Source organism: Macaca thibetana, chromosome 4 (genome assembly GCF_024542745.1).
Source record: "Macaca thibetana thibetana isolate TM-01 chromosome 4, ASM2454274v1, whole genome shotgun sequence".
NCBI lineage: Eukaryota > Metazoa > Chordata > Mammalia > Primates > Cercopithecidae > Macaca > Macaca thibetana.
In genome coordinates, this window is record NC_065581.1 from 29,303,002 (window position 1) to 29,312,905 (window position 9,904).

Genomic DNA, 9,904 nt, shown 5'->3' on the forward strand with positions numbered 1-9,904 from the left:
AACATTGAGAGTATGCAAAGGAGTAATAGTGATTGACCAGACAGTCTAAGCTTGACAGAGAAGTGAAGATACAAGGGACATGAGGGGCCATGATGAATTTGCAGACCTCTCACTGAGGAAGAAACTGAGAGGAGAGGATAGAAAGATAATCTATGAGGATACTGAATTCACCAAGAATCATCACAGTACTGGAGAGAGTGAGAGGGGATCAGGGACAAAAATCTTCAAGGACGAAGGAGGAGCACAGGGAACGAGAATGGTGACAGCCCAAGCCGGGAAGCGGGCTTTGGAGCAAAGCTGATGACACAACAGTCAAAGCTACACTCAAAACTGAAAATGACTTCAACAAATCTACAAAATTCCTGACAGAAACAGTTATTTTCCTTGTTTTACAGACGATGACACTGAGAATCACTGAAGTTAAACAATTAGTTTAAGGTCACTCCATCAGAGAACGAAATTCTAAACCAGTTCCAATTGAATAGTAGAAACGATAATGAGAGGGAATTGTGCTGCCTTTGGCCTTCATACACTGCCAGAGACACACTAACCTAAAGGGACTTTCCCTCCAGAATTTCCTCTTCCCCTCTCTTGAGGACTCCTCTCCGGACACCTTCATGCAAAGTACTAATGATGGGAGTGGGACATCGATTCCCCAGAGCTCCATCCTCTCTTCTAAATAACAGGGAACGTTGATTCCCCTGTTTCTTCTCTAGTGAAAGCACTCATCAGCATGCTTCCTCCTTCTCTCTAACTGTGTCCTTTAGATCCAGGAGGGATTTTGCTACCACCAGCAGCTAATGCTGATTTGCCACCAGCACAAGGCCCAGGTCCTTGTCTGGTCTGTACCCCATTACAAGGTTCTCCAGGAACAGACATCACCACCTCTGCCTAGATCCTGAAATTTCACAAACATAGGTTCTTTCTTACCCGTTCTTTTTATTCCTCTATTTACAAGCACGATGACACCCACCCCTTATCCTCTTCCTGAGATACCTGGCTCTGATCTCAGGCACCCATTCCAGAAATCAACATAGCCATGCAATTGTATCTTTTATTAAATCCTCCCAACTGCCATTTCAAATCCAGAGAATCCAGCGAAGGAGCAAGAGACCAACCTATCATCTGGAAGCTCAAGGTGTAAACATTAGTGCCAAAGATAAGTTATGAAGGTAAGTTGGGTATTACAGTGCCCTACAGCAAATTGTCTCGTGCCGAGAGATACATTCTGAAATACCAAGTGAAGTTTGATGACACATTATATTATATATTTCACAACAGATTTGTCTTCTAGATGTGTGAGGGAGATGATGGGTTTATGTTTACAGGTGCACACATGCCTGTGTTTTGGGGAATTTGTGCATACATGTAACAAGAATGTTATCTGTGCAATTTTATTATTGTGTGCCTGTTTTCATGGTGTGGCATATTTGAAGAGGAATGGTTTAGAGCTTGCCTGGCTAAACTGTTGAGTGTCTGTGTAATCACATTAAAGAATTTGACCTTTTGTAACTCAACATCTCTAGCCACCATAGGTCTGTAAGCCTGAATTCACCTCTCCTATTTTATTCATCTCTGATATGACCCCAAATTATAAAATTATCTCTAAATATAGGTCAGACTTTGCATGTCCTTTTATACTCCACAGTCTCTAGCACAGTGGAGCCTGGTTGATCAAACAGGGAAGGACCTTGAAGTTAGTCAAATATAAGTGGAAGACCTATTAAGCATTTACAAATGATGTGGCCTTGGGCAAGTAATTTAACTTCAATTACTCTCCTAACACACTCTATAAAATAAGGCTATTGCCTAATTTTCAAGTGAGTAAAGATTAGAGTTAATAAATGAAAAGCGATGTAAATGTTCATAGCAGTTATATCATTGCCTAGCATAAGAACCCCTTAAAAACCTGTTTCTTAATTTGGGAAAAAGATAAGACAATAGTTAGCATTTATTAAAGGATGACAATAGTTAACAACTGCTATGTGCCAGGCATTGTTCTAACAGCTTTTCATATTTAGCCCCCTTAACATATTTCTATTTTCATATGAGGAAACTGAGGCAGAGAGAGGCTAAGTAACATGCCCAAGGTTGTTCAGCTAGAAAATGGCAGAGCCAGGACTCAAACCCAGGCAGTCTGGCTGCGAAGCCCTGGTTCTTAATCACAACATTAATGCTTGTTCTGCCCAGTGAGGATAAATGAGTGCAACATACAATCAAACAGGATGCTTTGGTAGGGAACAGTGTTTTTCCCCCTGAAAAATGAAAAATTAGGTTACTGTGCTTTTGTAATTAAGAGAAGTGAATATGATGTGTAAAATAAGTTATCTACACAACAATTTATGTCAGGAGTCATGCAGCAGAAAGATTTCTATCCATCACATAAACTTTCATCCATCACATAAACCATATGTTTCTGTACCATTAAGACGCTAGGTTCAACAAGACCCTTTGGAAAATGAGGTTCCTTTTGTTCCCTGGGGTTCTCTTTTTATTTTTTATTTTTTTGATCAATATTTGGTAGTAAAGTGAAGGAGTTCGGACAGGAAACTTAGATGTCATCTAGTTCAAACTCCTTGATTTACACATGAGAAAACTGAGACAAAGGGAAATGAAGATATCCCCATATCACATAACTGGCTAAAGGGAGTATGCTAGGTAAAACCAAGATGTCCTGACTTCTGGTCTACCAGAAAGTGTTCTTTTTTTCTACCCAACTGATTCCTGATTTAAAGGCTAGTATGTATGTGCTGATCTCCCCTCAGTGGGAGGGGCATGGACGTTGGGAGTGGTCTCTATTCACAACAAATTAAAAATCGGTAATCAGCAGTATAATGGGTTGTTAGAAAGTAAACTAAGGCCCAATAAAATATTTAAGAGTTTATTTGAGCAGTGATTCCTGAATTGGGCAGCTCCAAGCCAGAAGTGACTAGGGAGCTCCACTGATCTCTCTGTGGAGAAGCTTTCTAGGACATGAGGAGGAGGCTTTTTAGGAAAACAGGTAAAGCAAAGATAATATTTCATTGGTTACAGTTACACAGTTGCCTTATTTGGTCTATCCCATGAGGAAGTCCTAGTTATATAATTATGTTTTTGTTGGCTGCTTCTGATTGGTTGAGCTTAAGTTCTATGTCTCTTTAATATAGGCATTTACAAGAAATAGCACAAATAAAGTTTCAGACATGCTTGCGAATCAAGCAAGGTTAATGTTACTTAGGAGGCCCAACTGGCTCTGCCAGCTCAAGGATTATTCTGGCCTGGTCTCCATTTTATATGAACAGTTGCATAAATAAACACAGAGTACCTGAAACAACGGAGGTGATCATTCTGCCTACCGAATGTTGGCCAGGCCAAGCTTGGAGTGTTGCTCTTATTCTTAGGGGGATTATTATTAAGTAATCTCATCTGTAAACGGGATTACAATCCACAAACTAACCTTGTATATGCTTCCATTCCCTCGCCCAACCCAGCCCCACACTCCAAGGTTTTTCCTTTGCTTATAAGAGGGTAGTCACCCTTTTTTATTTCGACCTTCCAAACATTCTGGGAGTTTTCCTCCTTTAGGCCAACTACAGCACAGAGGAGCGCTTCCTCCTGCTGGGTTTCTCCGACTGGCCCTCCCTGCAGCCGGTCCTCTTCGCCCTTGTCCTCCTCTGCTACCTCCTGACCTTGACCGGCAACTCGGTGCTGGTGCTGCTGACGGTGCGCGACCCGCGCCTGCACACGCCCATGTACTACTTCCTCTGCCACCTGGCCTTGGTGGACGCGGGCTTCACCACGAGCGTGGTGCCGCCCCTGCTGGCCAACCTGCGCGGACCAGCGCTCTGGCTGCCGCGCAGCCACTGCACGGCCCAGCTGTGCGCATCGCTGGCTCTGGGTTCGGCCGAGTGCGTCCTCCTGGCGGTGATGGCGCTGGACCGCGCGGCCGCAGTGTGCCGTCCGCTGCGCTACGCTGGGCTCGCCTCCCCGCGCCTATGCCGCGCGCTGGCCAGCTCCTCCTGGCTAGGCGGCCTCACCAACTCCGTTGCGCAAACAGCGCTCCTGGCTGAGCGGCCTCTGTGCGGGCCCCGCCTGCTGGACCACTTCATCTGTGAGCTGCCGGCGTTGCTCAAGCTGGCCTGCGGAGGCGACGGAGACACCACCGAGAACCAGATGTTCGCCGCCCGTGTGGTCATCCTGCTGCTGCCGTCTGGCGTCATCCTGGCCTCCTATGGTGCCGTGGCCCGAGCTGTCTGTTGCATGCGGTCCAGCGGAGGCCGGAGAAGGGCGGTGGGCACGTGTGGGTCCCACCTGACAGCGGTCTGCCTGTTCTACGGCTCGGCCATCTACACCTACTTGCAGCCCGCGCAGCGCTACAACCAGGCACGGGGCAAGTTCGTATCGCTCTTCTACACCGTGGTCACACCCGCTCTCAACCCGCTCATCTACACCCTCAGGAATAAGGAAGTGAAGGGGGCGGCGAGGAGGCTGCTGTGGAGTCTGGGGAGAGGCCAGGCTGTACAGTGAGTAGGTTGGGGAGGGGAGAAAGTATTAAGCCAGAACCCAAGGATGGAAATACCCATTAGTGAGTCAGTTTAGACTTCAGACTCTTCATTTTTGTATGATAATCTGCAAGATTTGTCCTAAGGAGTCCAATGGGGGAAATGTTTTCCTCCCGTGTGGAAATGTTTAGTTCTTGAGGGAAAATTCCTAAATCCTCTATATACACAGGTTTAAGGAAGGAAAACCTACCCCTCACGACTCCACGTGCAGGTAAGATGATGGACGTGATGACTGCCTTTAGCTTCCTCCCTATCTGATGGAAGACCGTGGAAGACCTCTTGATCTCTGCCATCAGAAGTCTCAAGTTGACAAGAAAACTCATAGTCCCTACTCTGCAGGAGAGGGTCATCCAGAAAAAGAGGCCATGGACTCTCTTCTCGGAAACCAGTCCAACCTAGTGCAGACCTTGCCAGGGGACCAGTGCCCTCCCCAGGGCATTTCACCCATAAGTGTGATGAGGAAAGCCCATAAGTGGTGGTGAATTTTGTTGAGTGGGGTTAAGATGGGAAACCCTCCTGCAGGAGTTGGTTCTTGAACAAGTTTTAAAGAAACAAGGAACTAGGACGAGTGTGGAAGAAGGCGGGCATGTCTCAGGCTGTGAAAAAAACTCACAGGTGATCAATAGTGAGACATGAGAGAGAGAGAGAGCAAGAGAGTCAGAAAGAGGAGTAAATGGAGGGAGGAAGATGGAGGAAGTTCTCAAGACAGGAACAGGGATCTACTCATGAAAAAAAGCAGAGAGAAAAATGCTCAATCAGCAGAACCTGAGCAGAATATTGAGGTCAATCCAGAAGCCAGCTCCTCACCCACCCTCGCCCAGACCAGCACCCTTATCATACGGAAGACCTGCTAGACCCTATGGCAGGTAGGAGAGAGGGTGGTCCACAGTCCCCCAGCTTCAGAAAGTTTGTTCTCTCCCGGTGTCCATCTACCCCTAGGAACCCCCACTAGTTACACACAATCACTAGATCCCTGTGGAAAATACCTTTCCTTGCCCACCAACATCCCCATAAATAATAACTATTTTAGTTGGGTGTGGGACATAGAGAGTGGGAGGGGGCATGGTGCCAGACTTCATTTCATACCAAATAGCCTTAAAGGAGAAGAGGGGGAAAGGAGCTCAATTTAGTTTCTAAAATGTTTAGTAATTTGATTATGATCATGTCAGAGCAACTAATTCATTTTAAAATAAATCATTTCACTATGCTCTGTAAGTAGAAATTCATTTTGATTCAACCATTATTGAGTGATATAAATAAAGCACTGGGCTTAACAAACACAGAAATTCAGAAATCAGTAGAACATGGATCCCAACCTAAAACTCTCTTGTCAAAAAGGAAAGGAGATAGGAGTTTTTCCATAAATAACAAGGTATCAAGAAAGAATTAAATTGCAAGCTGGCTTTGAATGCTCTATTTTGCCTTAAAATTTTATTTACTAGTCTCAGTAATACATTATTAAAAATCCTGCCACTTAATTAATTGTGTTAGAATCAAAGAAACAGAGTTGGACAATATTCTTCATCCTACCCATCCCACCCAAATCTTACTCTACTCATCTCATTCTCACGTTGATTACAAGATTAAAAGAAATAAGCTTTTTGGCCCTTGCCAACACCCCATCCCCAGGGTGGTCACCCTGCAATACAATAAGATGTCAGGAAGAGTAAGTTGCCCTTTCTGATTCCATAATCTGCCATCATCTTCCCATCTTCCAGTCTCTTTCCATTGCAATTCACAATCTGGGTCTCAGGGGTTACACCCGTCTTGGTCTCGATCATTGCTTTCACTTGTACCACTGAGCTGGACCTTCGCACCTGGAGGAGGTGCCTCTGCCCCTCATCAACTGACTCCACAAGATACAAGGGCAGCTCCTCATCACTGGGCTTCACCACTTTCAGGGTAAGGTGGATGGTCTTCTCCTTGTCAATGCCATAAGATGAGAGCCTTCTCCGTGGCTTTAGGATCTTGGAGCCCAGCAAAAGAACCTGGTCCTGCACAGGAACCTTGGTCTTAGACCGGACGTGTTCATTGATTTTTTTCACGCTGTCCTCTGGGTTGGCATCAAAGGTCATTAAATCCCATTCCTCAGAAAGAACATGCACCTGGGAAGTGAAAGCCACAAGACAGTTGCCTAGGATGCCTGCCTCACTTTACATTTCTGCTCCCCACCACAATGGCTCCCACCCTTCCGCTATCTATCTGGTCTCCTAGCTCCTGTTCAGTAGCCAGTGTCCCTCTCTTTCTTGGAACTTCTCCTTTGGAATTACCAAGTTGCAACACAAATAAGAAAATTTGTCCCATTCCTTTATAATCATACCTTTTTTTCAATCTTGAGAATGAAAAATAAAATCCTGAGCCCCCAACCAATTGAACGGACCCTCTCTTGCTCAGGGGGACCCTAGAGAAATTTTAAGAACTTAGTCATTGGGCCAAGGGCAGTGGCTTATACCTGTAATCCAAGAACTTTGGGAAGCTGAGGCAAGCTGATCACTTGAGGCTGGGAGTTCGAGACCAGCCTGGCCAACTTGGTGAAACCTCATCTCTACTAAAAATACAAAAATTAACCAGGCGTGGTGGTGAGTCCCTGTAATCCCAGCTACTCAGGAGGCTGAGGCATGAGAATCATTTGAACCCAGAAGGCAGAGGTTGCAGTAAGTGGAGATGGCACCACTGCACTCCAGCTGGGGTAACAGAGTGAGACTCTGTCTCAAAAAGATAAATAAATAAAATACCTCAGTCATGATGAAACAGGAGGCTGGACATGCCTCATTATATCTTCTCCCTTTTGCAGTTTAGACACAACTGACTAGCAACGTTAGAGATTATAAGACTGAAAGAATGGATTATTGGTGGCAATAAGATTTTTGTAGCAAATTTTAAACAAGACCTAAGGCTATAATAGGCAAGAGTTAAGTCATGCATCCCTACACTTAAAGAATAAACTATGTTCTAACTGCCACAAAGTATTTTTCTTTTTTCTGTAGCAGCTAAACAAGCACTGGCCTCGAGAGGAACAATATTAAAACAATTACAGTTCATCCACAGGCTAACTGACCCCCTGTTCCTCAAGCCATAACTACAGTTTTAATTGGACAAATGACTGATTTCAGTAATTTTCTCCTGATGAGAGACCACTGACCATGGACTGGTTCTGGCTAGTCTACAGAAGCTGCACATTTGAATGCCTTTGTGTCCCTGCTTCACCTTTTCATGTATAAGGCCTAACTGTAATGCAATTAAATGTTAAGTCTCCACCTCAGAGTGACCATGGGTGGTATATAACATGCAAGCTTATTCAACATGCATGCATTAGGACCCCCTTCATGAATATTCATTGCCTCTGCCATAACCTATTGGATATGTATACTTAGCAAACCCCTTCAGCATAAATTCCTGTGTCACTTTCCTCCTACAAAGCTTGCTTTTGGTTTTCAACCAGAAGCTGAGCTTCTCAGCTTGTCAGAATGGCTACCTTGCAGACTATAACCCTTCATAAGAAATAAAGTCTCCTTTCTAAATTTATAAATTGTGTGATTTTTTTTAGTTGACAATTTTTTATTTTGCTTTTCTGTGCATTTCAATAGATGTAAAAAACATACCTTTTATTCATCTCGAGATGTAATTAAAGATTTTCCACCTTATTTACCTGCCTCTCCTATCCAGATAAAGTTTGTCAAATGTCAAAAAAGTAAATACAGAGCTTCAAAAGATGTACACCAGACTCTAAAAACAACTGTCAAAGAGAATTTCTAAAATATGACAGCCTCATAAGATACAGCAATAGGATACCCTCTGTCAATACTTCAGAAGGAAATCCTGGGTAGGGCACATAATCACTGAACTGTTATTTTTTTTTCAAATCTCCCACTGCTTTACAATAATAACTTACATATTACAGTGACACTACGTTCAATGTTTCTTGTTAATTTATATTTCTTGTATTTTTATATCTATCTAATATAGAATACGATCTCCTTTGATTAGACCAGGGCCTCACTCACAGAAGGTAGGGACTATGTCTAAGTCTTACTTCAATAGCTGGAAAACCCTAAAAGACTGGAAAACTCACTCCTAATGGCCACTTGAAAGCCTGAGAAGACCTCCCTCATACTCCATTCAGAAATATTTTCCCAATCTAGATATTGCAGACATTTCTTCACTGGAGGATCTGTGTTAAGCATTGCCTTAATTCCAGGTTCTCTCCATAGTGCATACTTTCTTATATAATGTAATGTGTTAGATCATTAACAACTTCAGATAAATGAGTTTTGTGAAGCTCTCCTTTGAGAGGAAAGAGAAGATTAAGTTTAAGAACCCTAAAAAATGTTTCCGTAATTTCAAATCTCACCAGCCCTGTGGAACTCAAAGCTCACCCCCACTTTTTTTTTCTACCATTTATCCCTAAGAGTAGCTAGTCCAATGTTTGATTAAAAAAAGAACACAGAAGCCAGATAACCAGCTTCTCTTCAGACAATCCCTCTTCCCATTCTGCAAATGTCAATGCCAGCCTCTTCCCCTTAAGGATGCCTGCCCAGCCACCCAGAGCCCTGAGTACTGTCCATCCCCCGTTTCTAAGATCTCTCCCCAACTCTTGAAAGTGCTTTTCCTTTCCCCATCCCCTTTATCAAATCCCAACTTACAGAGAGGCAGGAAGCATTGGGAGCCATCTTTGCAGTCAAGGGGCCAGAAACCAGAGACAGAAAAAGGATTTTAACTCCAGCTTATATACCAGCGTTGAATTGGAAATCCCCTCCTGGATTGCTGTGTTTGTCCAGCTTTGCTGTGCCCTTTGTTCTTGCATGCTCCCATGAATTTTCTTTCACTTTTGCTGGGCAGGAGTTAATAAACAAAGAATGCTTTCTGATTACGTACTTCTCCCCTCAGGCAATCTATTTGCAATCCTCATTCCAAAAGGGATGGTCTTTCTGTGTTGAAAACTTTTCCCTGATTAAAAATCCACTCCTCCTCTCCCAGTTCTGACTTATTACTGTCCGTCCTGTGGCCTGGGCCCTCACTGGCGTGAAGACCTGTAATGCTTGCTGAACCTCTCATGCTGCCTTTAAGAGCACCCCATTACTCAGGGGCCGTCCTAAGAACGAGAGCACCCAGGCAGGATATGGCAGTCAGCATTGTGTGGAGTGCTGTGACTGTGAGCCTGACATGACTAGTCTGGCAGAAGGTGTAAAACATGCCTTAAGAAGACATAGGAGAAATAACCTCAGACTGAGAGGAGATACGAGTTAGAGTCCCAGGAGGGCCACTTGCTACATTACCTTGGGCAAATCCATTCATCTCCTTAGATGTTGGTTTCCCCGTCTATAAAATGAGATGACTGGAAAAGATTCCTAAGTGTCTTCCAG

General features: G+C 44.0%; 2 protein-coding genes across 2 annotated transcripts; one reads left to right on the top strand and one right to left on the bottom strand.

The window, feature by feature from the left end:
- Positions 1–1,166: 1,166 nt before the first annotated feature.
- Positions 1,167–5,905, top strand: LOC126953347 (putative olfactory receptor 2I1). The gene is made up of 2 exons (XM_050788831.1): positions 1,167–1,172; positions 3,565–5,905. Exons 1-2 carry the CDS (start codon positions 1,167–1,169, stop codon positions 4,504–4,506), a joined length of 948 nt encoding a protein of 315 aa, XP_050644788.1. The 3' UTR covers positions 4,507–5,905.
- A 50-nt stretch (positions 5,906–5,955) lies between these two features.
- UBD (ubiquitin D) lies at positions 5,956–9,340 on the bottom strand. Its single transcript, XM_050788540.1, has 2 exons — positions 9,185–9,340; positions 5,956–6,646 (listed from the first exon to the last, which is right to left on the bottom strand). The coding sequence occupies exons 1-2, from the start codon at positions 9,209–9,211 to the stop codon at positions 6,176–6,178; spliced, it is 498 nt and encodes a 165-aa protein (XP_050644497.1). The 5' UTR covers positions 9,212–9,340; the 3' UTR covers positions 5,956–6,175.
- Positions 9,341–9,904: the final 564 nt, after the last annotated feature.

Bases quoted from the DNA above. Each gene is read 5' to 3' on its own strand.
- UBD (XM_050788540.1), bottom strand. From the start codon at position 9,211: ATGGCTCCCAATGCTTCCTGCCTCTCT. The intron at 6,647-9,184 runs GTAAGTTGGGAT...TTCACTTCCCAG, and splicing joins CCAATGCTTCCTGCCTCTCT to GTGCATGTTCTTTCTGAGGA.